Genomic DNA, 26948 nt, shown 5'->3' on the forward strand with positions numbered 1-26948 from the left:
AGCGCGCGCACCACTCCCCGCCCACCATGGATCGACCGCCGCGTCTCGACATCGACCTCAACGAGGCGCTCTCGCCGCCGCCCTCGCCGCCGTTCCCCCAGTCTCCTCCGCGCGAGCACGCTCCCCCCATTTTCCCTCCTCCGCCACCGCTTCCTCCACCTCCACCGCCACCGCCGCCCCCACTCCTGCCCCCGCCCCCGCCCCAGCTCACCCCGCAGGTCCAGCTGCTACTCGCGTACGAGGCCCGGGACATAGCGCTGCGGCACCACCAGGCGGAATCCATGAGGCTCGCCACCGCCAGGGCCCTCGCCGCGGCCGCGGCCGCGGCCGCCGGGTCGTCGTCGTCGGCGGCGGGGGTGCCGCAGGCGGCGCCGCACCCGGGGGAGGCGGGCTGGGGCAACCCGCCGCTCCCCTGCGCGTCCTGCGGCCGCCCCGAGATGCCCGGGGCCACCATTGTCTGCGACGCCTGCGAGCGCGGCTTCCACCAGTCCTGCGTCCGCGTCTGGCCGCCGCTCGTCAGCCAGCCTCCGCCGCCGCCGCCGGGCCCTCCTGGCCTGCGCCGGCCCCCCGTCGCCGTCAACGAGGACTGGATGTGCCCCGAGTGCGAGATGCGCGGCACACGCTCCGGGCGCTGGAGGCTCGGAGCCGTCGAACTGGACATCAATGCTGCCCCGCCGCCGGAGGACCCTCTCACCGTCGCCGCCAGAGACATCGACAGGCACTTATCTCAGCTCCCTATTAGTAATCTCCTTATGATTGCAGCTAACTTGATCATCGGGCTTCGTGGGGATGAGAAGAAGTAGATTGCTGCTAGTCATAATTATGGAATAATAGTACTCTGCAGATGGTAATTGCTGGTTTGAACCTGTTGTTATATGTTGTGCTGCTACTTGCTTTGCTGCTTGTCATGCTTAGCATACATGCATAAGCATATGGATCTAGTCTTGTCTTCGGATTTTTATGCTTTGATTACCTGTTGATGCCTTTGATTTTAGATGCTAAAATACTTTTAGGGAATGAGCGCATCACCAGCGATAATTTTATTTTGTTCTGGTTCTAGTACCAATCTCATCTGCGTTGCTAGTTAATGGAAGTAGAGCACTTGCATGTTCAGGTTCATGCAATTTGGGCCTCAGGATTTAGGAAGTCCCATTCACCTTGACTTGCAATCTGTAGGGCAGAAATCTGACCTTTTTTTTCCAGTATGGAAGTAGTGACCAATTCTCCTTGACCTTGTTTCTTATTTAGTGAAATTTGAATATCTCGTTCAATCATATACCAGCTTATCTGTTATCTCTCATTGGTGTTTATGCTTGTGGAAGGAAAAAAAATTGTGGGCTACATTTCATCCAAAACCCTATCCTTGTTTGCACTGGCTCCTTTTGTAGTTTGTTGATGACCTATCAACATCATTTTTTTTAACTTTTGACTATTTTCGTTGATATGTATGCTATCCTTGTTTTTGAGTGAACCGCTAGTACCATTTAGGTACCTCAAGGTTCTCAACCTAGGCGTTAGTTGAGCTTTGACTTGTGAATTGCAAACTCCTTTGTGGTTCTGGTTAGGTCTGTTAAGTTTGGAGCTTGGTACCCTGACATTGTTGGTGGTTGAAGGCGCACCTCCAGAACCATTGCGTTGCTCGAAGCCTCTAACTTTTCCGATCCATCCTTCACCACCTTCTAGGACTGCTATCCCGATATCCACTGCCCACAAGGAGGCCGCAATGATGCACAACCCACCACCTCGTAATCCAGGCTGTGCAGGACGGCCATTGTAGCCCACCTTGTAACCGAGATCCACCACCCCGACATCCGCGCCGAGCCGACTTTGAGAGTCATGTCAGCCGAGTCGGCAAACCTTGTCGCCCTCACAGCCCAAGTAACCACTCCACCGGCGCCCAACCAGAACTCTTTGAGTCACTGCCACCACGTCGCTGCTGGGGCTGCTGCCCCGACATCCGAGCATGCAGCAGCGAAATTGCAGTACCACAACCTGAGGCCGCTGCATCAGTGTCCACCAACACGTCGAACAGACTTTTGTCACCACCAAACCCGTAGAGCGACAAGAATAACGCTACCCACCCAGATAGCCTGAGGGAGACCCTGCTCTAGGTACATGACGCCACAAGCACCGCTAGGCTGAGGAGGAGCGCCGCCACACAGGAAGGAGGAGCACTGGGAGAAGCTTCGACCATTGCCGAACATGGGCGGCGACCACCCCAGCTCGCCGCTGCGACGTGCTCCATGGCCGGATCCATCGTGTTGCTTGACATGGGGCCACCACCCTGGCTTCCGCGCCAGATCTAGCCGTTCTAGCCATTGATCTTCTGGTGTAGCCTACACCACCTCTAGCCAGGGACAAGAAGGGATGGGAGGAAGTGCTCAACGCAGACCCCTACGCCAAGACATGAGAGACAAGCCCCGTCGTTGCCATATGCCACACGGGGCTTGAGTGGTGAAACCATTCTCACTCCTCTGCCCCACATCTTCTTCTTCTCCGAGCAGTGCCGCATGGGAGCTCGAGCTCGCACCGTCAGCCACCACGTCAGAGCTTTGTCAGAATTTCACCGCCGAAACCTCATCGCCGGCCAACTCCTCCATCGCATCCTGCATTTCCGGTAAGCTTCCTTGTCCGGTGGTGTGCGAGGGAGGAGGCGGGGGAGGTCTCACAACGACCTGGATGAAGTGGCGGCAAACGTCTGGTATCCCTCGGTTCCAAGGGTCCCACAAAAGCTGAAAGGTAAGTTCTATAGGACAACAATCAGATCTACAATGCTATATAAATGAGAATGTTTGGCCAACTGACAACACATTGGCAAAGAGATATGCATGCTATGATGGATGTGAGTCCATACCAAAAACGAGGTAATACATGATAGGGTAGGGGTGGCCCCAAATGGAGAGAAGCTTGTCTAACACCGACTATGGTGGTTTGGGCATATCTCTTCTCTTGACTTGTATCTCGTCCATCCAAGCCACGAGCATCCAATCTCCTTTATATGGCATTGACCACACTATGAATGAAGATTCATAATTTCCTTGTGTTTAAGGTGCTCACCATGGACTTTGCTGTCAACTTCTCAACTCAAATCAAAGGCCAACAACAACAATATGGTGGCATGCTCATCATCTTCGACACCTTGGAGAACACCGGAACAACCTTCAATGATATTACGGCAATATTGGAACCACCTTCAATGATATTATGGAACATTGGAAGTTCGGGTGCAAATGTTGGCCAAGTTAAAGGGGCAATATTTGACATGGTGTGACATTATGATGGCTAACATGCCACCAGCACCTTTCTCTAGTCTGATGCAACCCCTTGCCTGTATTGTCTCCATTGATTGGGTTGCCTAGTGTTGATGCTATGATTCGTGATTATCTTGTTCACACTTCAGGGGTTTTCTTGTCGTTGACGATTTGGAGCATGTCAGGTGTTGTGGTGCAAGTAAATCCGATTCAGTTGGGATATTGCTCGGATTGGGAAGTGGAGTGGATACCATTAGGATGCGGAGACAAATATTGATTATGTCATAGCTAGACTCGGCACGATGGCACAAACACTCGTTTCGAAAATGTTTTTCAAACAAGTGAATGAGTAGTACGTGCATATTATAAGAAATAAAGATTCGCCAAAATGGGTATACATAACTACAAAGTGGTAGCTACCATTGTATGTTACAAGACTACGAGCTTACATCATCAATGACCATGTAATAAAATTTAAAGCACATAGTAAACTCTAGAAGGCTGTAGACAAACACAACTAAAACACTAGGTAACCACATTGTGTCATAACATATATAACATCCATGTATTGGATAACCCTAGTTAGGAGGGTTGGACAATCTTGCTAGAAAAGTTGAATAACCATATCGATGGACATTAGCAATACAGTATCTTGTACACCGGAGTCAGACTCGGAGAGGATAATGTCTGAATGCGGGAATTCTCTTACCATATCCTATAACCTTGGATTCAGAAATGGTTCAGTTTGGCCATCATCCTAACCACGTCCACTCTTACATGTGGGTGACCGGCTAAGCACGATATGCTGATTTCATCTCCCGCTTTGGGTTGCATTATCGGGCCACGAGGGCATCACTATTGCTATGCTCTAGTTGCTTTGAATATTAACAACTTCTTTGATGTCTCGCGACAATAAGGTGCTCGTGTCGTTATCACCATATGGCGAGGAATAAGTGATCTCTACACGATGTAGCACCAATGTCGTGCACTCATGTCTACTTGAGGTAACCAAGGTCTTCCACCATGGCCATCACCCTACAACTCGACGATGAGTTGTGTGTTAACAAGGAGTACCGCAACAGACCCTAGGATTGAGGGTTTTGCTACCCAATTATCTATTTCCATGTTTTGATATATTGATATTTTTCCTAGTTAGCTTGTTGAGGACTAAGCTGTTGCCATATTAATCGATTCTCCTCAATCTACCCTCCGGTGACGCCACAATGGGGATCCATCTAGGATGCCTTTGATGGCTAGAAGGGAAAGCTGGCTATACTCATTATTCGGTGGCGGCAAAAGAAAGATGTAGGTGGAATAGAGGCTCTTACGTCATTATTGGTGGCGCCGGCTGCACCTTCGATCAGTGGCGTGGCAGCCCAACTCCTGTATCTCTTTGCTTGTTAGTTCTATCTCGACCTCGGAATCCCTCACTAACTTTGATGCTCACCGGAGGATATGGTTTTCGTTTAAAGAGACAACCGTCAGCATAGCGAATCGAATTTGGGTATCCCTTGGCAAATGTGGATGAATGAGTTGTATTTATTCAATTGATAATCTCATCAGGACATGTATGAACATGTTATCGTCACCGCCTCGAAGCATGTGAAGAGAGGGGAGACAATAAAGCCGATCGATGAGTTTATGAAATACCCAATACTAGTTGGGCGGCCTAGTTAGTCGGCCAAGCCGCCTCGCGGCCAACCATGCCGCCGTACTAGATTGGACTCCACGTGCATTCACGGTTCGACGGAGCAATCCCCTTAGAGGCAATCCCTATCCATTCTCAGGGGAGGGAGACTCACATTCACATTCCGGGCAAGCGAGAGAGCTCCAACTAAGTTCTTCCCTATTTTTGTGCATACGAAACGCAAATCAAACATACCACCGGAGTAGGGTTGTTATGGTGATCATCCCGGGGGCCGAACCTGCTCACATCCTTGCGTGCTAACCCATCGGATCTTGGCTTCATACCTACCTACAAATTTTTGCCGGATCAAAACACCGGCACTGATCGACACAAAGGGCTAACTATCATTTTTACAAGCCCTGACGGTGCAAAATTATTTCCCCTAACATCACCGCAATATACTTGGTATGGTAAGATTTAAGTTATCTTCATTGGTGCTTTCTCCTTCCACATGGAACACATTCTGATTGGTTATCAAGTGTAATGCTTGTCCAATACGCGCCTCCTTTTTGTCCTATTTCCTTGAAAGATAAGTTGGCTAATGGGCTACGTCTCGGGTCGAACATGCACTAGGTTATGAACACATCCAGATATCAGTAACATTTCACACCGATATTCGATGCTAAATCTGTTTGATAGATACTACCTTCTCTGAATCCGAATTTTATTATCAGGTATGAAATATCCAATCCTGACTCTGTGCTGGATGTTTAATTAGCTTCTCGAATCGGTCACTACCAGATTTGACTCCGGTTTGGGCTGGATAACATCTGACCAGTGTTCACCATGTGTCTCGGGAGTGTTGTGAGGATGGAGTTGGGCATCCGGTAATTGGGCTCTATACACTGCCAAGCTTGCTTTTCTGCTTTTTAGTTCTTGTGGACAAGAGTATACTGTATGGACCAAAGAGTTTTGTAAGATGCATTGGGCCCCGTAAAATAAACCTAAGATGGAGTGATGGACTGGCAAACACCAATTGTATGGACCACTGAACCTGGCTCATGTCTGCATCATGGCCTCATCCAGTCATGTTTTTCTCGGGTGCGTTTGGATGACATCCAAAGCTGACCCTACCAAAAAGTTGATTAGCCCGTAAGATTTGGCTGGTGTTTGGATTGGCACCAAAAAGTTGGCTCGCCAAAGGTCCTGGCTGCGCGCCCGTGTAAATTTGTGTAACATGCGGGCGAATTCAGGGCGAGCAAAGGCTGCGCCAAAAAATTGGCATCGCGCCTTGCCCCCTCTATCTTGGTGGGTCCCATGTATTTTTCTTTTACTATCTTTGCTTAGTGCATGCATGCGGCTGTTTGGACTGTTTGGCTAGTAATTAATTGGGGGGCCTGCGCAATTGGCAACCAGGACATTTCGCGTGCGTAGCAATTTCCAGCGGCTCTCACTCTTTTCGTGAGTTTTTTTTAGCTTTGACTGCATCTTAGTATTGTTCTACTATGTATCCTGTCAAATTCAAATGATGGGTGTGTCAAATATTTTGAAGACTATTATACTTCAGTTGGTTGCAAACCAAACACCAGGCTACTTTGCCAACATTTTGGACAGCAAATTGGCAGCAATCCAAACAACAAGTTTTACCAAAATATTGGTCATGCCCTTGCGTTGGTCATGCCGAAAAATTGGTGGGGCTAGCTGAGGCTCAAATCAAACATACCCCTCGTTCGTATGTGGGGACACACACAGTTAGCATCATATTAAACACGGCTGGCGAAACTGGAGTGGGGGCCTGGGCACCAAAGGACTATAAAGTGTCTCCACCGGAAAAACGACCATGGTAGGATTTGCTTGTGACAGATTACTGTCTAATTTGAGCATGCACTTTGAATATGAAACCTTTGGCTTCAGTTAAAGTTCCAAAAAAAAACCCTTTGGCTTCAATGTTTTGCACTATGAATTCAAATTTCAAATAATAGTGTGGAAATTTCTTCTCCGTTTGATATTTCCAGAATTCCAGAGGATTTCCTTCTCATTGAGAACTATTGGGTGTTTGCCCTGGGGTCTACCCCTTTGCATTTCGTGATCTTGGAATTCTACCAGGATGTGCACAGTATCGATTGCGAATAAAGATGTCGAGTAGCTAACTAGCAAAAATAGACAGACACGAAGTACTCAAACGTTCTGTAGTTATGGTAGAAGGGGCATCCATTAACCAAGCTATGTATGGAAACCCACAAATCATCTATATATTCTTATTTTAAATGACAACTCTCACATGGTTGTCAGCTTTTCTGATTAGTTCATATGCATTTTACCTTATTGTCGCAAATGATGCCTCCCCTCCCTTGGTTAATGGATGCCTCCCCTTCATTAAAGCATTCCAATATCATATGCATCATCTAAGATTATACACATATTTGTCAATCATGTACTGCTTTCTTTCTTTGGACGCTGGTTGTGCAGGTAATGTTTGCAACTGTGATTGAATGATTTTCTGCTAACAAACCCAACATAGGCTTTCTGCTGGCAAACTCCATATTTGTGCTGCTGAGGATTTTAATATAGGTCGCTGTCTATGCTATGTGATTTCTGTGAGTGGGGTATTGTTCATTTGCATGCTGAATCAGTGTTGTATTCTCATCTCACCTGAAGTCTTGTTAGACTGCATTGATATGAATTTAATCCTTTTCTGTTTTAGTTATGTTATTCCGTAAATATGTGCAAGGATTGTCACCTTCGGAGATTGGATCGTGTTCACGTATCATAGTTCTTAGTTCTTGTATTTTGAAAAAGAATCTACTTCACACTGAGTTTATAGAAAAAAAAACAATTGTGGTAAGAAAGTACGCTTTCTGCTTTCAAGCATCCCGACCTTTCCTATGTCCTTTTTTATGCAATTACTCGTGTACTTTTTTCAGTATCCCATTTAGACCCATAGGGTAAGGAAAACCATAGGTTTGTTTACTCAAATTGTTCAACTAGGTGTCCCTAAACCAAATTGTGCAACCAGGATCTTGTACTTGGTTGTTTGTATACATCCAAAGGATTGTCAGATATACATGTTGGAGCATTGATGTGGAAATGTTTGAAAGTTTGTTGTAGTGATGGAAATTCTTTTTTGCGTCACTGTATGGAGTTTCGGAATATAATAGGAAGGAGAAAAAAGAGATCGCGGGAGCCCTTAACTTTGCCCTCAGCATTCTTCTTCCAATCAGCACTGAATCTCAGTTTAGTTGACAGGGAGACTATGATTTGCAAACCTATGCATCTTGAGGTATAGACCTAGGTCTCTCTCTCTCTCTCTCTCTCGTGGGTGGGGGTTGGGGTTAAGGGCTGCGCTGCATTCTACGGTTTCAAATTTGCAGTTTCCTGAACTTTTTTTTATCTTTGCATCTGATCATGCCTACCGGTGTTCCAAACAAACATCAGACTTCATTGTCTTGCTTTCTTGAGGGAGAGTTCCTGTCATTAGCTGGTCTTGTCAACCTGTTGGTTCTTATCTGCGTGTTGTTTTGACTCTAATTCTGCCGTTGCTAGCTGATGACAGATCTGTGACCCACAAATCTGTGCATCTGGAGGTATAGATCTAGGTATCTTTTTTCTCCGCGGAAGGATGGGAGTGAGGGTGAGGGGAGGATCTGGGTTTGAGTGCTGTGCTGTCTCTCTGTAATTTCAGAACTTCGCAATTTTGTGAAGTGTTTATACTTGAATCAGGCCCCATGCCTACTGTTGTTGCAAGCAAACATCAAACTTTGCTTTATTGCCATGTTAAGACAGATTTCTCGGTCAGTGTTTTCTTAACAACTTATCTGCCAATGGATGGAGCTTCAATCATTTTGCTTTGCTTGGGATATAAGTCTTACTGTCTTAGCAGAATGTGTTCTATTACGCCATTGAACAAAGTATATTTTATTCGTGTCTGTTAGTTCTGGTACATGCATAGAAGCTGTACATTTCTCCTACCTTCGTTGGTCTATTTTGATGCTAAATCTTAGTCCCATATTTATTTGGTGAATCTTTCTCTTAATTTTATGGACAAAGTTCCCCAGTGCTCCTTTTCTCGTTCAGTAGAATTTTAATCTTCTTAAAGCGATATGATGTACTAAATCCCATTGGTAGCTCATCCACCGGTTGCTGTGCAATCAGTGCAGCCGAGTACGTAATTGCAGTATAAATACAAAACCAGACGTGATTCAAGCTAACTACTCTTTGTATTTTCAGTCCATCATTTTGTACAGATTTAGTTAGTTTAATAATTGGTGTTCTGTACCTTTAGTGATTATATGAAGTTAAATTTGCTTTCTTGAGTTTGCTTTTGCATATCAGTGTGTTAAGTAGCTTATAAACCTGGACAGCTTAATATTTCCAGTCCCAACAATTCTCAGTAGTACTACTGACAAAAATGTGTAAACAATCCAACCATTGCCGTCCTATCATTGTTATGTGCTACACTGAAGAGAATAAGTGCTAAAAGCATGTTTTGCATTCACTATAGTGGGTTCATTGTGTTACAGAAAAGTGTTTTCACCATCATGCATGATGCTCAGTATTTTCTTGTCAAGCATTTATTGTTTTCACCATCATTTACTTGTCTATTCCAAGGATAACTTCTGGTTTCTTGAAACTCTACTTCTTGCAAAGAACATAAAAACTACAAGTAACTTCTGGCAGCTATTTAGTAATAACCTTGGTGCTCTGAAATAATAATGTCTGTAAAGTTACGGAATGCTTTCTAGTGACCTTTTGTTGTATAGACATTATCATCATAAGAGAGTTAATATTTTATTTTCATCCTTGCAGAGTAAGTGTGGCTGATGGAGCTCATTTGACTGATTTTGCTAATGAGTTATCCCATTTTGAGGGGCTTCACTTGAAGAATCCAACTCTTTTTGGTGAGGATACTAGAGTAATCATATCTTCTGCAACAGAGTTTTTGTGTTTTTTGTTGATTTTCCGTGCCTTTTTGTGCTGTAACTTTTTTAACAGCAATTTGCTAAGCTAACCATCAAGTTCAACTTCTGGTAGCCACTGTGTTTAGTGCATGTGTGGCTGCTCAGGCATATTATGTAATTATCAGTAAAATAAAATTTCAATCCAGTTCCAAACAGTTATGTGTATTGCTAACATTTTGAAGCTATACCTGATTTGTTCAGAGCTGCATTTCTTAGAAATTTCTGGTTTCTGAAAGTGATTATTGCCATCATTGTTCCAGCTTATAATATCCTACTTCTGCACGATCTTGTTGCAGATGGGAATCAATTAATGCCACCATTTGCTCTTGCTCATTGCCTTAACATCAGACAACAATTTGCTCCCACGGGTCGTGATTTCATTGCTGATGGAAACATAGAACAAAGGGCAAATCATATACGCCGTAGGAGAAGAGATCTTCCACAAACACCAACATTACCCAAGTTTGCTGAGGCGCACGAGTTTGGGAGTCCCAAAATTTTTATGGATCCATCATTTTTTAGAAAAGCGACAGAGCCAAGTTCTACAGAAGAAAGAACTCCATTAAAGCCTCCAAAGTTTCTAGTGGACAGTACTAACCGTCGACCAGATCATCGCAGTGTGAGTGTTTTGTCACCTGTTTCAGATTCCGTTTCTTCATTCGGTGACCATTTTTTATGTTTTTGTATTTTGCTGTTATGTGTTTTAGTAGTGCAAATCTATTTTGCCTTATGTTTCACTTTGATGCTGATTTTGACAGCACTGCTTTTTTGTGTTGTTACTGTAGGTTGGCCTACCTGTTCAATATAGAGATTTCTTTATTACTAGCTTGGGAGAAATTGATAAACGTGCAAGCTACCACAATTGCCAGCAGATATGGCCAGTTGGTTTTACATCTTACTGGCATGATAGAATTACTGGTTCACTGTTTGAGTGTGAGGTCTCCGATGGAGGCAATTTTGGGCCTTTGTTTAAGGTGAGAAGGTTACCATGTTCAGCGTTCCCACTTCCAGAAGCATCGACCATTCTCTCTGAAAATGGTGTAAGAAAGGCTGATACGACAGAAACAAAGGAAAGTAGCAGTTTTATTGGAGATACTGCTAATGATACATATGGCAATATTTTAATGCTACTGTCAGATCCCTCTGAGACCAATCAAGATTTATCATCATGTCTTACCAATGATACAGGGTATAAAAGGACTTCATTTGGTTGCAACTATGCACAAAATTCAAATATGATGTCACAGATACCACCTTCACATTCTGAGAATGTTAGTCAGGCACCAGGTAAAGAGGCAAACATTAATGACCAAATTGGTGACTTTACATTTGAGGGAACGTCATCTTCCTCAGTATGGAGGATGATTTCTTGTGCTATGATGGAAGCTTGTGAGAAAATATACAAGGAACACGGGCATTTGGTGTTCTTGTGCACACACAATAGTGAAAATCCTTCATTAAATAAAGGGATTGGATGTCAGAATTTTGATGGCCGTTGCGCTCCCTTATCTAGATTTTGCTCATCCAATGGCCCCAGCATACCACGAGTTATTGAGAAGAAGAATGATGTGGAATCTACTTATAATTTACTTAAAGAATGGTTATTCGAGGATAGAATTGGTCTTGATTTGGATTTTGTTCAAGAAATTCTGGAGTCTCTTCCTAGATCCAGGGCTTGTTTAAACTACCAGTTCTTGTGTACTAGGGCTGAATTTGTCTCTTCTATGACGGTTGCAAGTGGCTCACTTACAGTTGCGCATAAGGATGGTCAAAGCAATGGAGGCACGTCATATGGTAGACATGGATCTGCGGCGACTGGGCTACAGGTTAATACTCAGCCTATTGGTTCTAGGATCCGCGAGCTACCTCCGGGACGTCCCATTAGGCATAAGCTACCGCCAGAGCTGGTGGGAGATGTTTTCCAGGTAGCTTTGTACATATCTGTCAATGTTTATACTACTTGAAGAAACACATCTTTACACAGTTGTCAATTTACTTTTTATTCTTGCATCCATCTTCTCATTACACATTTCTTGTAGATATTGGAATTTTTGGGGCGCTTCGCTGAAATAGTTGGCCTCAAAGAAGTGCCTTCATATGAACAATTAGAAGATGAACTTATTGACCCATGGCCAGTTTGTGCAAATCAGAAAGAGGTGTTGTCTGTCAGTACTCAACACTACAGGGATCACTCTTCACCCATGAATTTCCCTGCAAATGGTTCTATATCCAATTCAAATGGTGAATCAGGTCTAACCAATAATGAAGATATCGTGTCTGTATTTGTTCCTGTTGAAACTTCTTGTACGAAGGAAGCTACTCAAGATGCATTGCTAGCCCAGACACTTGGGAGATGCAGCGGTGTAGTATTGCCCGGGGTCCACCTTACACTCTTTAAGGTTCTTCTTGGTGAGCTATTATCAAAGGTGTCGATTTTTGTAGATCCAAACATTGACCCCAAGGAATCAAAACCCAGGCGGGGAAGAAAGAGGGACACTGAGAGCCTCATTTCAGCAAAAGAATTGAACTTTGATATGCTAACTGCTAACATGTTAACTTGGCCTGAGTTGGCTAGAAGGTATATATTAGCTGTCTCTTCCATACGTGGGTGCATGGATTTGTCTGATATTTCCAGTCGGGAAGGAGTGAAATTATTCCGCTGCCTACAAGGTGATGGTGGTATCCTTTGTGGAGCACTACCTGGGGTTGCCGGCATGGAGAAGGATGCCTTGGTAAGGATTTGCTTCTGCAGTTAGCTGAACTCTTGATTTTTTTGGGCCATGCCTTTGCTTGCTTCTTCAGTCAGACATGAGTTGTACTCTTTAGCTTGATGTAATCATATACAATGCTGTGGTTATTTTCTATCTGTTGTTACTTGTTAGATTTGTCTTCAACCGATTACTTCTATCTAGTTATATTTAGTTTGATTGCAACCCCTCTGCAATATTTTATCCAGATTAACTATTTTAATAAGCACGTTTCTATGTTGTTTCGTAGAGGTAAAAGAAAATACAGCTTTGTTTTCTTTATTACATGTTTTTTTATTTTCTTGGGTCATCTGTCACAATCAGCACCATTTCCCCTTTTTGAGGTTAAAACAATAAAGGACACCCTTGCTCAGTGGTTATATTCATTTTGTCAATAATAATAGAAAGAGGTATGTAGAAGCCTAAAAGTGGGATGATCAGTTAAGAGACTCTGCCATATGTTTTTTCTATGGTTCTATTAGGAGCCTTTCCATGTCATAATTTTGTTGTTAAATCTTATGAAACATGATTCTTGTTTTTGCTTAGTTGGCTGGAGATTTTTTTAATGTTCCAAGTCTATATCAATTCCTTGTCCAGCTATGTGACATTTTTTAAAATACCAAATATATTTCGTAAGGATGCTGTGTTACGTTTGTCCTATAATGTATCTATCTGTGCATTTCTTTGGGCTGCTAAGGAGACACTATAAAATTTCTTGGGTTGTAGTTTTAGATAATGGAAACACATATAATTTGACAGCTGTGCAATAATCGTCTTGTATTTTCAGCTGCTTCTGGAGGCGGAGAATTTTTTACGCAGCACTCCATCAAATGATGGAAACAAAGTTATTATGATGGATTACAAGGATACTGATATGATAGATTCTGCAGAGGTACCTACTGCTGATAATAGAACATTGCCAGATTGGGCCGAACCATTGGAGCCTGTGAAAAAATTACCAACAAATGTAGGAACAAGAATTAGAAAGTGTGTTTATGAAGCTTTGGAGAGAAAACCTCCAGAATGGGCAAGGAAAATTTTGGAGCATGCAATAAGTAAAGAGGTCTACAAGGGTAATGCGTCTGGACCAACCAAGGTTAGTAATGCTCCTGCGATATGATTCAGTTTTTCATGAGAATTAAATAATATCTTTGCTCACATATGTTTATTTCCACCTTCTGGGTTTACTCTCATTTTTGGTACAAAGATAAATCATAATATGTTATGCTCTTATATAGCATTATCATTCTTTCAGACTAAGTTTTTCTCTTTGTTGCGGCTGTGACCTGCTCTCAGGCTTGTGCACAAAATTTTGGTTTACCAATACAAATGAGATGCAATACTTATTGCGCTTTTCTTGTAAAAATAGTGAGTTCTAAAAGCATATAGAATATAAGTTTGTACTCCCTCCTTCCCAAGGAATAGGGCGTAAATAATTTTTCAAAATTTCTCCATAGCATAAGGCGCACGGTAAGGCTTACACAGTTTCTTCCAAAACTACCCCTTAAATATCGGCAGTGGAGAAGTAATTTGTGTGGCTAATATTGGCTTCCACGCCGCATGCGGGCTGCTAGGCCGAAAAATTAGCTGATGAGCAGTTATTGAGGCATTTTTACTGAACATGCATGTGCATGCGGAGAGACTAGGGAGTTATTGTGATATTGGGGGGAGAGAAATAAGGAGACTTCCGGTTGCCAGGGAGAGAGTTAAGGAGATCATGGCTGTGCATGCAAGGGCAAAGAAGGAAACAATCAATTGATGCATGTCTTCCTTAATAATCGCGCCACAATTTTTACGCCCTATTCCTTGGTATGGAGGGAGTATTAGTTTATATTAGTACAGCTTGTCATGTGGGTTCTATATTAGAAGTCCCCACACACTCTATAAATTTTGCCCTTAGCCTACAATATCAATGCATGACTTCAGTTCGCTAGTTCCCTAAGACTATGTGCTCTTAATCTTATGATATGAAGTATTATATTTATGTCCTACGTTTTGATTGAAAATTTTCAAAATCCGTCAGAGGATGTGTTTGGTTTTTACATGTTTTTTGCTTCTATAGCCTAAGAATAAACTTTAGTTAATATGAATTTGCTGTCAGCATCGCAGTTTAACCAAAGTTCTAGTATATAGCTGCCAAAAGGGTAGTCACTGCATGGCAGGGCCATGCTTACTCCCTCCGTCCACAAATAAGTGGACAAATAGGAATTTTAAGACAGGTTATGGAGTGGAGTAGAAAGTGCATTGGAAAGGTGCTACCCACCATCTCTCTCCTCTGTAATCCCCCCAAGTGCATGTCGAAGATGAGGAGACCATGTGTTGAATGCTATTGAGCTTGATTCCTGTGTGGTAAGAGGGAAGCAATTTTTCCAACTTTAAAGTGCATTGGAAAGATAGACGTACACTCATTTGTCGACAAATTTTGAGGCTAAACGTCCACTCATTTGTGGACGGAGGGAGTAGATTGTATTTGAATATTGTTTTCCCTCCTTACAAAATCAGACTTGTTCTTCGCTGTGATGTTTGTTCTCTCTCGTTGTGATGAAATTCTTATGACTAGGAAATTATTGGAACTGAAATATTATTTTTCTTGTTACAGAAAGCTGTTTTATCTGTGTTGGCAGAAGCAAATCTTGCAACAGTGCAACAAAAGATAGAAAACCCAAGAAAAGAAAGAAAAACTATTTCGTGCTCAGAGGCCATCTTGAGAAAGTGTCGTATTGTCCTGCGCTCTGCTATTTCCTCAGATGAATCAAAGCTCTTTGGGAATTTGCTTGGAACTACTCTAATGAATTCTAACGAGAATGAGGATGATGGCATCCTTGGATTTCCTGGAATGGTGTCTCGCCCTTTGGACTTCCGCACAATTGATATAAGGTTGGCTATGGGAGCTTACTGTGGATCTTGGGAGACTTTTTGTGAGGATGTGCAGGAAGTACGTTTTATCTTTAACACCCTTTTTATATTATTCAATGGTGATGCACATGAGATATTTTCTATGATTTTTCATGGATGACTAGGAATTCTTCTTCCATTCTTGCGTTAGCTTGTGCCAGATGGTGATGCAGGGCAGTACTTCTAGCACCGACTGTTAGCGTGATTTTCTAGTTTCATCTGACACCCAGATCATGGTGTTGCTAGCATTCTTCTGTTTTTAATTAACACGGAAATATTTCATCATTGTTGACTAGCTACAATCCATATATGGAGACTGTCTTGGCTGTGTTCTCTTAGCTCCTTCGATTCCAAGGAATTTCATAGGCATTTTGGAGGATGTTTTTCCTATTTATGTCGGTTGACTCGTAGGATTGGAATCCTTAAAAACTTTTGTTAAGAATAGCATTGCACTATTTTTTGGAGGAAAATTTACATCCACTCAAACCTCTTAGTACAATCCTTTGTTATTCTTGTGATGGCACTCTTTGATGCAAATTCCCTTAGTTTTCTAATCCTGTAGGATTCAGCAGGGCACGGCACTCTAATCCTGCGTTTTTTTTGTTCCTATGTTTTGAGAATTCTGCGAATCGAAGATTTATGTAGTTTGCAATGGACAGAAGCCTAATTTGGGTTTATGATTATGATGTTACACCAGTGTTCTATTATTGTAGTGTGCCTTTGACTACAGGTCTAGACTCTAGAGCTGGGTATACTAACTGCTAAGCCCATCGACTGCTTGTATGATGAATTTGCAAGAGACAGAAGCCTAGTTTCAAGCCTACTTTAGTTATGATATCTACATACCATGTTATTTATTTTGGCCATGCAGTAATACCTGTTATCCATGTAATATTCTTGTTTCCATTGATAGCTGTTGCCTACTTGCCTTATTGATTGCCATTAGTCATATATTCCTTGCTGTGTGTTGGTTTATTTATGTACGTACATTCCAAGGAATACACACACACACACACACAAGCAGTAAAGATTTTTTTAATAATGTTATAGTTGTGCTGAATTGAATTTCCCGAGCTTATAAGTTCAATGTACATAAGCTGCAGCTTCTAGATGCAGAAAAGTTAGACAGAATTTATGTTCATTCATGACTTGTGAGTGCAGCTAAATTAGCAGATTTGATGTTATATCTGGTGAACCTACTAGGGTAACATTTGCTAATTTATACTCCCTCGGTTCCAACTAAAACCACGACAAGAATTATGGAGGGGAGGGTGAATCTCTAACCGAGCAGTGGAAAAAAATACAGATAATGAAACTTATGTAAATTAATGTATATACTGTTTTCGGCATCTTCAAGCCAGTGCTGTCTTGGAATAAAGCCCCTGCAATTAGTTCCCTGGTCAAATTATGATGCCGTTATGTTAAACTGCAGGTAATCCGTAATCTGCACATCGCATTTGCCGATCGAACTGATGTAGTGGAAATGATTGTAGCATTGTCCCAGAGTTTCAAATCATTATATGAGACAGAGGTTTGTTATCCCTTTCTATGTCTGTACTCTGTAGCATCTTCGTATATTACCTCCTTTCCGAAATGCAGTATGTTTTGGGAAGCTAATTTAGCTTTCCAATAGTACTTAACTACCTGCTGTCTTTTGAGGAAAATGCAGAAATACCTTTGTGCTGTCCGCTTCTATTTTTTCGTGCCAAATTGTGTGAAATATTCTTGGTAATCCTGTACTCATACCATGTGCTACTCAATCGCAGTAACTGTGTCAAATAGTTACAAGTTCAAATGCTTGATGGTGCATATCTGCTCTCTCAAGGTTGCCATGGGAATTGGGCGAGAAAAATACCATGCAAGTTCAGGTCGAGTAGTATATGGACTATGGAGTACATGGATTAATGAACAATACTACCTCCATTCCATAAAACAAGGCATATAAATTTAGTTAAAATCAACATGTTCTAAGTTTGACCAAATATATAGAAAAAATATAAATTTCTACAATATTGAATAAATACATTATGGCAATATATTTTCGTGCATGCTTATATTTTTGTCTATATAATTGGTCAAACTTAGTGTAGATTGACTTTTGACTAAATTTATAGGCCTTTTATGAAATGGAGGCAGTACTATACTTTTACTGGTATGATGTAAACTGCACTGGATAGGCCATATTGCAAGTGATCACCAAGAACCAATATTGTACGTGGGTATCATGCAAACTCAATTTGTTAGAAGCTATGCTGTAAGCCTGTAACTTAGTCTACCTATCTCATGTGATCCCGTAATTCTGTTCCATTATCCTATAATTTCGTTTCACATGATGAGCTTATAAGTTATAATCAAGATGATACTATGATCTTTCCTCGTGGGCAGGAAGCACACCAGCAGCGTGCGTTGCGTGATTCCACTGTGTTTTTTGCACTTGACTGGGTGGACAGTTGACCGGAAGATAACTTCGATTCGCCCGGCCAGCAGGCGGGCGGCGTGCTTATCTTGTGTGACAACACTACAGAGCGAGTAGCTCTTCTAGTCGGGCAGCTGTGTGACAACACTCCTGAGAAAGCGGCGCTTTTGTGTAACATGCTATGGTCTCAACGCCCTTACGAGGTAGTGATGAGTTTCACGCGCTCTAAGCCCGGCCCGCGCGCAGTTAGGAGGATTGGCCGCTATCTGAGCGGTACCACCCACCCTACCCTACTACCTATAGGGGGCCGTCCGTCCTACAGCCGCCCGAAAAGGAACTGCAGTAATCTTGAATAGGGATCCTACAGCGATAAAAAGAATCCCCATAGCTTTCCTATTAAAAGGGCACAGAATTAGGTTTATGCCATCTCACTGGGTATTTTATGTTGATTTAAGTATATATTAGCTCTATTGCTCAATTTATGTCTTATAAAATATATTGCCTGGTAAACCTTTTTGTCTTACTGTTCTTTTTGTATGGCTGGTGCAGGTGCTTGACCTTGTTCAGAAATTTGATTGTCACCTGTTTAACGGGAATGCTGATTCAGAAATCCATGAGGAGCTACATGGTATTCTGACTGCAGCAACCAACTTACCCAAGGCTCCATGGGAGGATGGTGTTTGCAAAGTATGTGGCATTGATAGAGATGATGACAGTGTTCTTCTATGTGATAAATGTGACTCGGAGTACCATACTTACTGCTTGAATCCACCACTAGCTCGTATACCACAAGGAAACTGGTACTGCCCCTCATGTACGTCAGGTCAAAAGAAATCACATCTTGATCAGGGTGTTCAGGATTTTAAACAACAAGGAAAGAAGCATGTCAGAGAGGAATCTCATGCCTTTAACAAGGTAATTAGTAAGTTAGCTGCTGCAATGGAAGAGAAGGAGTACTGGGAGCTTAGCCCACAGGAGGTATGTCTTTTCTCTTCTATGTTCGTGTATTTGCATATTTCTTTGTATTCCTTGAACTTAAGAAAAATGAACTGTGATGTTTGAGAATTGAAATTGGCAAAAACCATATGGACATTTTCTCATTGGCATGTCCTGCTATGGTGGTAGGGATGCTGGATTCGTGGGCACCCTGACAATCAAGATGTTTAAATTTTCTGGTACTTCCTAGGGTTACCTTGAATTATAATATTAATGGAAAAATTTACAATTTCCGCCCATCCAAATAGTGATAGGTGAAATGTTTAATTTTCCTGACCTCTTGTAACGCATGTTACTTGATTATCCTTCTGTGTTGTCCCAACCAACAAAATGAGGTCAATCAAGCATTATTACTTTTATTTAATTATTTTAGATGTCTTTTATTTACTTATTAGGTATCTTATATATACACATTATTTTTGTATAGAAGGCACTTTATTGTGCAAAAAGACAAAGTCAACATCTACGTACAGTGCACCCTGATGGTCTCATCCTTAAATTATTTGACCCGCTGCTGATTCTTCCCTTCCCTCACTCTACCCTCTTGGCCTCTTCTGAACTGCCCTTCCCCAAGTCTATGCTTGGGTTTCAAGTCCACACACCTGCCATGTTATTACCTGAAAATCAGGACCATGTTTTCAGAAACTTTCAACACAAAATTCGTCTCCCTTATTCTCGGATGTTGAACTTAGTCCTTCATTGGCACATGCTTTGCCATGTAAACAGAACAATTTGGGTCCACATGTGTACGGTTTCTATAGATAATAGTATGTGGTGCAAGAGCTCACGTTCTCATATCTTCACTCTTAAAAAAAAGCAGAAATGATCATGATAAACGGAGTAATTTTCCCCAATGCCTTGCATTGTCATACTATATATAACCATATTGATGTTATACTTGAAGGCTGATTTTGTAAGTCCAGCTCTGCTGATTTCTTGCACGATTTTCCTTCTAAATCTGTATGGATGGAGTAGGTTGTTGCTATTTACGGATATGTGTACTCATTTGGGCTGATATGATATTCTTACTTTATTCTATATTGTTTTACTGAATGCATAATCATTTCTTTTCTGCTGATTTTCATAGTAGACAAAGTAGCAACCTGCATTATCTAACATTTCATTGTGATATTGAAACACAGAGAATAAATTTGCTGAAATTTGTATGTGACGAAATGCTCAACACAGCTCTGATTAGAGAACATATAGATCAATGTGCAGATAAGTCGAATGATCTCCAGCAGAAGTTCCGTTCTTTGAATTTTGAATTGAAAGATTTGAAATATAAGGAGGAAATAAGGACTTCATATGCTAGACAAAGCAGATGGAGCAAAACTGAACAGCATTTTAACAATTGTTCTGGACTTGCGGAAAATCAACAGAATGGTCTGGCCATAGCATCAGCCCATCTTGAAGAGGCTGAAAGAGGCAATACTGGAGTGAACCTCAACCACCCAGCTGAAGGGGCTCCTCCTGGGCAATTGGATGCTGCAAAATCTTGCAGAAGCGACAATGACATATCTATTGTTGGACTTTCTGAACAAACATCCGGGAGAGCTAGTGAGATTGAAGTGATCATTATTGATGAAGAGTCACAAAGTTCCAGGGAGATTTTATTAGGTGGTAAAAGCAGTACATGTGATGACTTCAATTCATTAGGCACTCCTATTGCTGAAAGAGCACCAGTAGCTTCACCTCTCAGCACCCCGGCTGAGTTGCCTGATGAAAATGTTAGCACATCATTCCAAGATAATCTGAAAACGTCAACAACTAGATCACTTGAGCATGCTGCTGATAATGATGAAATGGATACTTTGTCGGATAGGATTTCAAAATTGCAGGATTCAATTGCCATAGTAGAGTCCCAGCTTAATATGGCATCCCTCAGAAGAGAGTGTCTGGGAAAAGATTCCTTGGGTCGACTGTACTGGGTTTTAGGACGACCTGGTAAACGTCCTTTGCTGATCGCTGATGGAAGCATGCTGATACGCAAGGACAGAGACATTAGTATGATTAACAGCTATCCTGTGTTTACTTTTGATTGTAAAGGATGGAATTCGGCATCTGTTTTTATCTATGAATCTGATGAAGAAATCCAGGGTCTTACTGAGTGGTTAAGGGAGTATGATCCAAGGGAGAAGGAACTGAAAGATGCTATCCTCCAGTGGCAAAGACATCTTTATCACCAAGGTAGTTTTCCTCTGATTGATCCATCAGTGCCCAAGCTGTCGAAGAGTGGGGAGCTTATGGACCTTCCAAATACCAAGGCTGCAGTAATTTTGGAGCAAAAGTATGGCTTACTACTTGATCAGGACACAGGTGATCTCTCGAGAAGGCGAGGAAAGAAGACAAAGTCGGGTTCTGAAGAAAGAGCATACCGATGTGACTGTTTAGAACCTATATGGCCTGCTCGCCACCACTGTTTAACATGTCATGAGACTTATTTGACATCAACGGACTATGAAGGGCATAATGCTGGAAAGTGCAATACAGACAATCATTCTACTAGTGAAAGCAAAGAAAATGACGAGCCAAAAGTGAAGGGCCCCAAGTCTGATATTAAGGAAAAAGATTCCACTGTCATTGAGTCATCTAGTAGCAAAAAATTGAAGTCATGCCCATATGACTTCGAAGAGATATGCAGAAAAATGGCCACAAATGATTCCAACAAGGAGATTCTGAATGGTATTGGACTTATTGGATCAAATGGAGTTCCGTCTTTTGTCCCGTCACCTGCATTTTTTCTTGAACCTGCAGTTATCCTGAATAAAAACAAAAAAGATGATGTCCCAAATGATTTGACTTCCGCACTAGAGGAATGCCAGGCAATGTCAGCACAAAGGGTAGGGCAGGAGGGGTCCAAGTCTGATCAAAATTGTTCTGGTAATACGGGTGATGCAAATGTGTCAAGATCTACAAAGCCCACCCCTGATAGTACTTCTTGTGAAGAAGCATCTTCTGCCACAGACAAGCCAACAAGACTGCTCGTTGTTAATGGGGGCTTGGTTCCGGAGTCATCATTGAGGCCTGTTATAGGAAGAAACACCCATATCCTTAATCAGCAAAAGATAAATTTGCTCGATATAGATGCAGCGTTGCCTGAGGAAGCATTGAGAGCCTCGAAGTCTCAACAGATAAGAAGACGCTCATGGCGTACTCTTGTCAAAGGCGCAGAATCAATATCCGAGGTGACTTATTCTAATTAGTACAGTTTCCTTTTTTGTGTGCGCATTATGCATTGTCCATTAGAAGCTCTCTAACATTATCTTCCTAAAAAATGGTTGAGAGCGCTACCATTGTACTGATTAACCGTATCTATGCCTGTTCCAGATGGTAGTCGCGACCTGCTTGTTGGAGGGTATGATAAAGGCCGAGTTCCTGAAGAATGACTGGTGGTACTGGTCCTCCTTCACAGTAGCTATGAAGACATCAACTGTATCTTCGCTCGCGCTCAGGATATACACTCTTGACGACTGTATCATCTATGCCAAAGATCCTAACATTGAGCCAGCTGACAGTACAAAGGTTGTAAACAAGGGGAGGAAGAGGAAAGAGCCAGAACCATCGGCATCGTAATCTACGATGCTCTGTTGTATACTCCAAATTTAGAAGTTCCGCGAGCAGTGCAAAGATGTGATGCTGCCGTCAGATAGATTGATGATAGATGATACAGAAGTCTTTGGTTATGTGGTCTTAAGGCTTTAGGGTAGCTTTTGATTCTGGTGTCCCTGCAAGGGGTGCAACCTTGACGTTCATTTAATAAGTCATGTCCATCAGACTATAGCTGTGCGCCTTAGATATGTTGTTATTATAGGGCCGACGAAGGAGTGACAACATCGTTGCTAGCATTTCCTCTTGACGCTGCTATGTAAATCGTTCGGGGATGGCAGCGGCAAGAGCTGGCGTTTAGTCTTTACGCCAGGAGCAGAGCTGCATGCGAGCGTAGGTTTTCTCTTTTTTGTAATCTGTTTTGGCTTTCGGGCATACAGATGATGTATGTTTGGTCTGAGGACCCGGCAATATGTTACATCTTTAGTCACCTTAACTTGATTAATTGCATGCAGCAGGTACCCGGGTGTTAGCCTTTGTGGTCAAAAAAATATTTTTTGAGATATATATTTTGTTTCAGGATTTTGACAACGTACAATTTTGAGCCTAGATTTTGACAGATGTTAGTGATTTTTAAAAATACGATATTATTTTTCCGAGAATACACCTTGGAATCAACAATGCCAAGGAAGACTGTTTATGCTGCCCATCTAAAAAAAGATCGCAATTTCCATCTAAAAAATAGATTGTAATTCCTGCCCATGAATATTTTCCTGATGAACATATGAACAGGGAGGTGAACATGTGAAAACACTACGGCCCTGTTTGGTAGTGAATTATTTTTGAATATTTCAAGGATACTAAAGTTTTCAGAAATACGGAGTACCGCGGTAAACTACTTTAATGTGTTTGGCTAGGACTAAATGTTGTAGTACTAATATTGCAGTATCTCGTAAACCGTGGTATTTTTGAAGTATTAGAAAATCAATCCAGACCTGTTTTTCTAAAACTGAGGACTCGAGAAAAACAATTACTCCTCGCTCGCTACGACCCCACCCTTGAGAAGCAGCAGCCGCCCTGTTTCCTCACGATATTGTATTGTCCGCAGCCATGGACAAAGGGAAGGATGTCATTTGACTATTTGAGAGAGTGCTCCCTTTTTCCTTCATCCTCTTTTCCTTATTTTTGGTTTATATGAGCTATTTGCCTGAGATTGCTTTGCCGCAAAAATCACCATATGCGTCGCAGCACAGCGTCGAGGCCAAGATGATTTAACAGTGGTCTGCGGACTCACCAAAGCATCGGATTCTAGCAGGTTCATGAAGAAGTTGCCGCCCACGAATGGACTTGGGTGGACGAGCCTGATCTCCTCAAGTGGCTACATCTCGGATTTTGGTCAGTTTCACGTCGGCGGCGTTTGCAAGCGCAGATGAGGCGGATCAGCTGGACTACGGCGCGTTCCCGACTACAACGCGGCGCGGTTCACGGGCAGAAGGACCAGCCAGACTCCGGCGCCTGCTTTCAAGGTCACCGACAGGCAGTTTATAATTACACAAGCCAAACAACCCACAATATTCTAAAATCTTCTAGTAAATACTTTAATTTGTTAAGAAAAACGCTTGTGATCAGTCGACCGATCGCCGCCGCGCGAATCGGTCGTTCTTACCCACGCGTGATCACATCGCTTTCCTTCATCTGCGCGGGTGCGCCCTCACGTCGCTTTCCCTGACCCGCATCTACTTTTACATTTTCCAGCGGGTCTGCATGCACGGCTCACCAATGCACCATGCGAGCAGGAGTGTAGCTGTTCTAGTAGCCCGCTATCCCATCTCACCATGTAAGAGCAAGTACAATAAGTTCTAGTTAGCTGGCTACAAGTATTAAAATAACTAGATGATGCCCCGCGCGTTGCTGCGGGAGTTTGTAGGAAGAAAGTAAGGATATATTAGAAACATAAAATAAAAATAAGCTGAATTAGTTGCGAACATCGTCTTCTCTATGCAAAGGCAAAATAATTTCATTAGGATGAATGGTGTATGACTTGATGGAAGGATACAATAAGAATTACAGGTGTACATTGCACAGCAAATATATAGTAAAAATGCATAAGACCAAATCTCAATCTGGTATAACAATTTATAATTAAAGTTTCCAATAAGAATAACTCATGAATGATACCATTGGAAATGACTAACCAATGTTTTTACAATTTACACAAAAATGACACCAGGAAATATGATGTTGGACATAATAAGGCATGACGAATCAAGAGAAAGATCTGAATGGAAGCACATTGTTCAACAGCGATTCAAGGATTGAACATGCCATTTCTGCTTTCTTTCCCAATTAAAGGTTTAAACCTGTTTCGGAGACAATTGCTTGTAAGTTGTGTAAAAAAAGCTATGACAATTAAGGGAGGTAAGTAAGAAAATCCATAAAAGGTGTCGATCTGCAGCAATTCTAGAGCAATCAAAGATTGAACTGTTTGTAAGAATAATTAAAAGAGAACATATTGCTTACGTCTACAGATTGGGACTTTTGAATGTGAGAGCACGACCTCACGGAAGTTTTGCACGTAGCAAATAAAAAAGGTCAAATGTATCTGACTGCCATTTATATCCTAAAGACAAAGGTCAGTAGAAGTGTTAGCTTTGCTTATTCCAAATCTGGACCAACTTAACTTGTTAAGTGGTGTTCCGTTTTTCCGTTCAGAATAACGTTATTGATCAGGTGTGCTTAGTCCATGCAACGACCAAGTAGCATCTTGAGCAGTTTGGTAGCGGATCCAGCTATATGCGCGGGTGTGGGATGGCACGTCCAGTGCGCAATGTGGTGAAAGGCTCAATCACGTTTTGTTATCTCAATGTTATTTGCTGCGATCCTTCCGAATAATAAGAGGAGAAAAGATAAAACAGTAAAGCTGCTAACTTTTACACAGGCAAAATTCCTCACCCGTGTGTCTTCCTATGTGAGACACTGAGATCGCGTCTAGTTAATTCAGGTATGGAACTACAAAAAATGACTGATCAATCCTCCTTGTTAACATTCAGAATAAGGAGTTTCTAACATCAAATTTAAAAAGCATAGAAACAATAAGTCTTGTACTATTGCAAGATATTTTCTCCAGATCTTTTTTATAGAAAACATAGTTACCTTAGCATCGCTTTCCTCAAGGGGCTTCAGTAAACTGATTGATAAAATCCATTGTGTCTGCAAACGTAATCAGCCAGAGAAAATCGGATTAAGAAATTCTGCAACCATGAATGAAATTCCAATCAAATCTCAAGCAGTTGTTGAGCGGAGAGCAACATAACAATTTCACAAAAATAAGTGTGAGGATAAATAATAATGGGAGAAGGAGAATCTCGAGCGGACAACAACTGAGACCGCTACCAGATATGGACGCAAGCAGGAAGACAATCCGGATGTCCATGCCAACATGCACGGGGAGCTTCCTAAAGATCCACATGCGTTCTTTTAATTATTGTTACAAATTTTTGATGCTTACATCTATAGATAAGAAGGAGGGTAGAGTCTGCATACCAATGGAGGAAGTCACTATGCAGTATCGATGAATCCGGAATAAATCCCAATAAATCTGGAAGAAATCACAAAATCCGGAGGGCCTGAGGTTGGATACGAAATCCGGAGCCAAAGATCAACCTGGCAGATTGGGAAGGTATACTTGAGGGATTCAAGAATCCGGAGCACCTGACGGACCAGCAGACGAAATCCAGAGCCTGAGAGTCCTCTGGGCGTGGTGGCGGTGCGAGCAAGCTGCCGTGATTGGTGTGGAGACGGATGGTACCATGTTGTGCTTTTTAAGCTGGAGAAAAGGGCGGCGCCGGATGAACTCCATTCAGCAGTTTTCAATCTTTAATGGCTTGAATTTATTAGGTTCAATGCTCAGATTTATGGCCACACTGTCGTGGGAAGGAGAAGGGACTCTGTCGATGGCGGAGGAAGACGGGCGGAAGACGAAGACATCGTTTCTGCTTTTTATGGGCGAACCTCGATGGCCAGAGGGCCAACGGCCGAAGTAGCCCAACCGATGTTGTTCTGAAGCGGGCCAACGTAACCTAGCCCATGTCGGTCCAAACCTTTCGGTACAGCCCACGCGCGACTGTACGTAGGTCGAACGGGAATATGGGCCGGTGGCATGGGTCGGCCCATCTGGTGGAGGCGCGGGCACGTAGGGCGATCGGTAGGCTTCTGCGTATAGCGATCGGTAGTATAGCGAGCAGATTGTTAATAAGGCTATGTGGCTGGCTGTGAGACCAGGAAAATGGGGCCAGCTATTAAGAAAGAAAAGATATATTTGTATCTAGTTGGAAGAGAGAGAAGAGGAGAGCGAATATAAGTGAGCTCTTAGAGCAAGTTCAATAGTAGAGCCAACTATTGACTATAAGCCAAATACCATGTCATCTATAGTTAATCTAGAACCAACAAGTACAAGTAGTGATCTATAAAATTGTACTACTTTATCAATGCCACCCTTCACTCTTACAA

At 42.4% G+C, this 26948-nt stretch overlaps 1 protein-coding gene across 1 annotated transcript; it reads left to right on the forward strand.

Annotated features, from left to right (window-relative positions):
- The first annotated feature begins 11 nt into the window (after positions 1 to 11).
- On the forward strand, positions 12 to 22935 carry LOC124691912 (methyl-CpG-binding domain-containing protein 9). The gene is made up of 11 exons (XM_047225198.1): positions 12 to 718; positions 9685 to 9776; positions 10133 to 10455; positions 10622 to 11761; positions 11876 to 12568; positions 13371 to 13679; positions 15183 to 15518; positions 16911 to 17009; positions 18444 to 18872; positions 20033 to 22078; positions 22221 to 22935. The coding sequence occupies exons 1-11, from the start codon at positions 27 to 29 to the stop codon at positions 22464 to 22466; spliced, it is 6405 nt and encodes a 2134-aa protein (XP_047081154.1). The 5' UTR covers positions 12 to 26; the 3' UTR covers positions 22467 to 22935.
- The last annotated feature ends 4013 nt before the right edge of the window (positions 22936 to 26948 follow it).

Source organism: Lolium rigidum, chromosome 2 (genome assembly GCF_022539505.1).
Source record: "Lolium rigidum isolate FL_2022 chromosome 2, APGP_CSIRO_Lrig_0.1, whole genome shotgun sequence".
NCBI lineage: Eukaryota > Viridiplantae > Streptophyta > Magnoliopsida > Poales > Poaceae > Lolium > Lolium rigidum.

Excerpts from the sequence above, each read along its gene's own strand:
- LOC124691912 (XM_047225198.1), top strand. The coding sequence starts at position 27 with ATGGATCGACCGCCGCGTCTCGACATCGACCTCAACGAGGCGCTCTCG. Across the intron at positions 13,680-15,182 it reads ATGCGTCTGGACCAACCAAG|AAAGCTGTTTTATCTGTGTT; the intron begins GTTAGTAATGCT and ends TTCTTGTTACAG. Across the intron at positions 18,873-20,032 it reads GGGAGCTTAGCCCACAGGAG|AGAATAAATTTGCTGAAATT; the intron begins GTATGTCTTTTC and ends ATTGAAACACAG.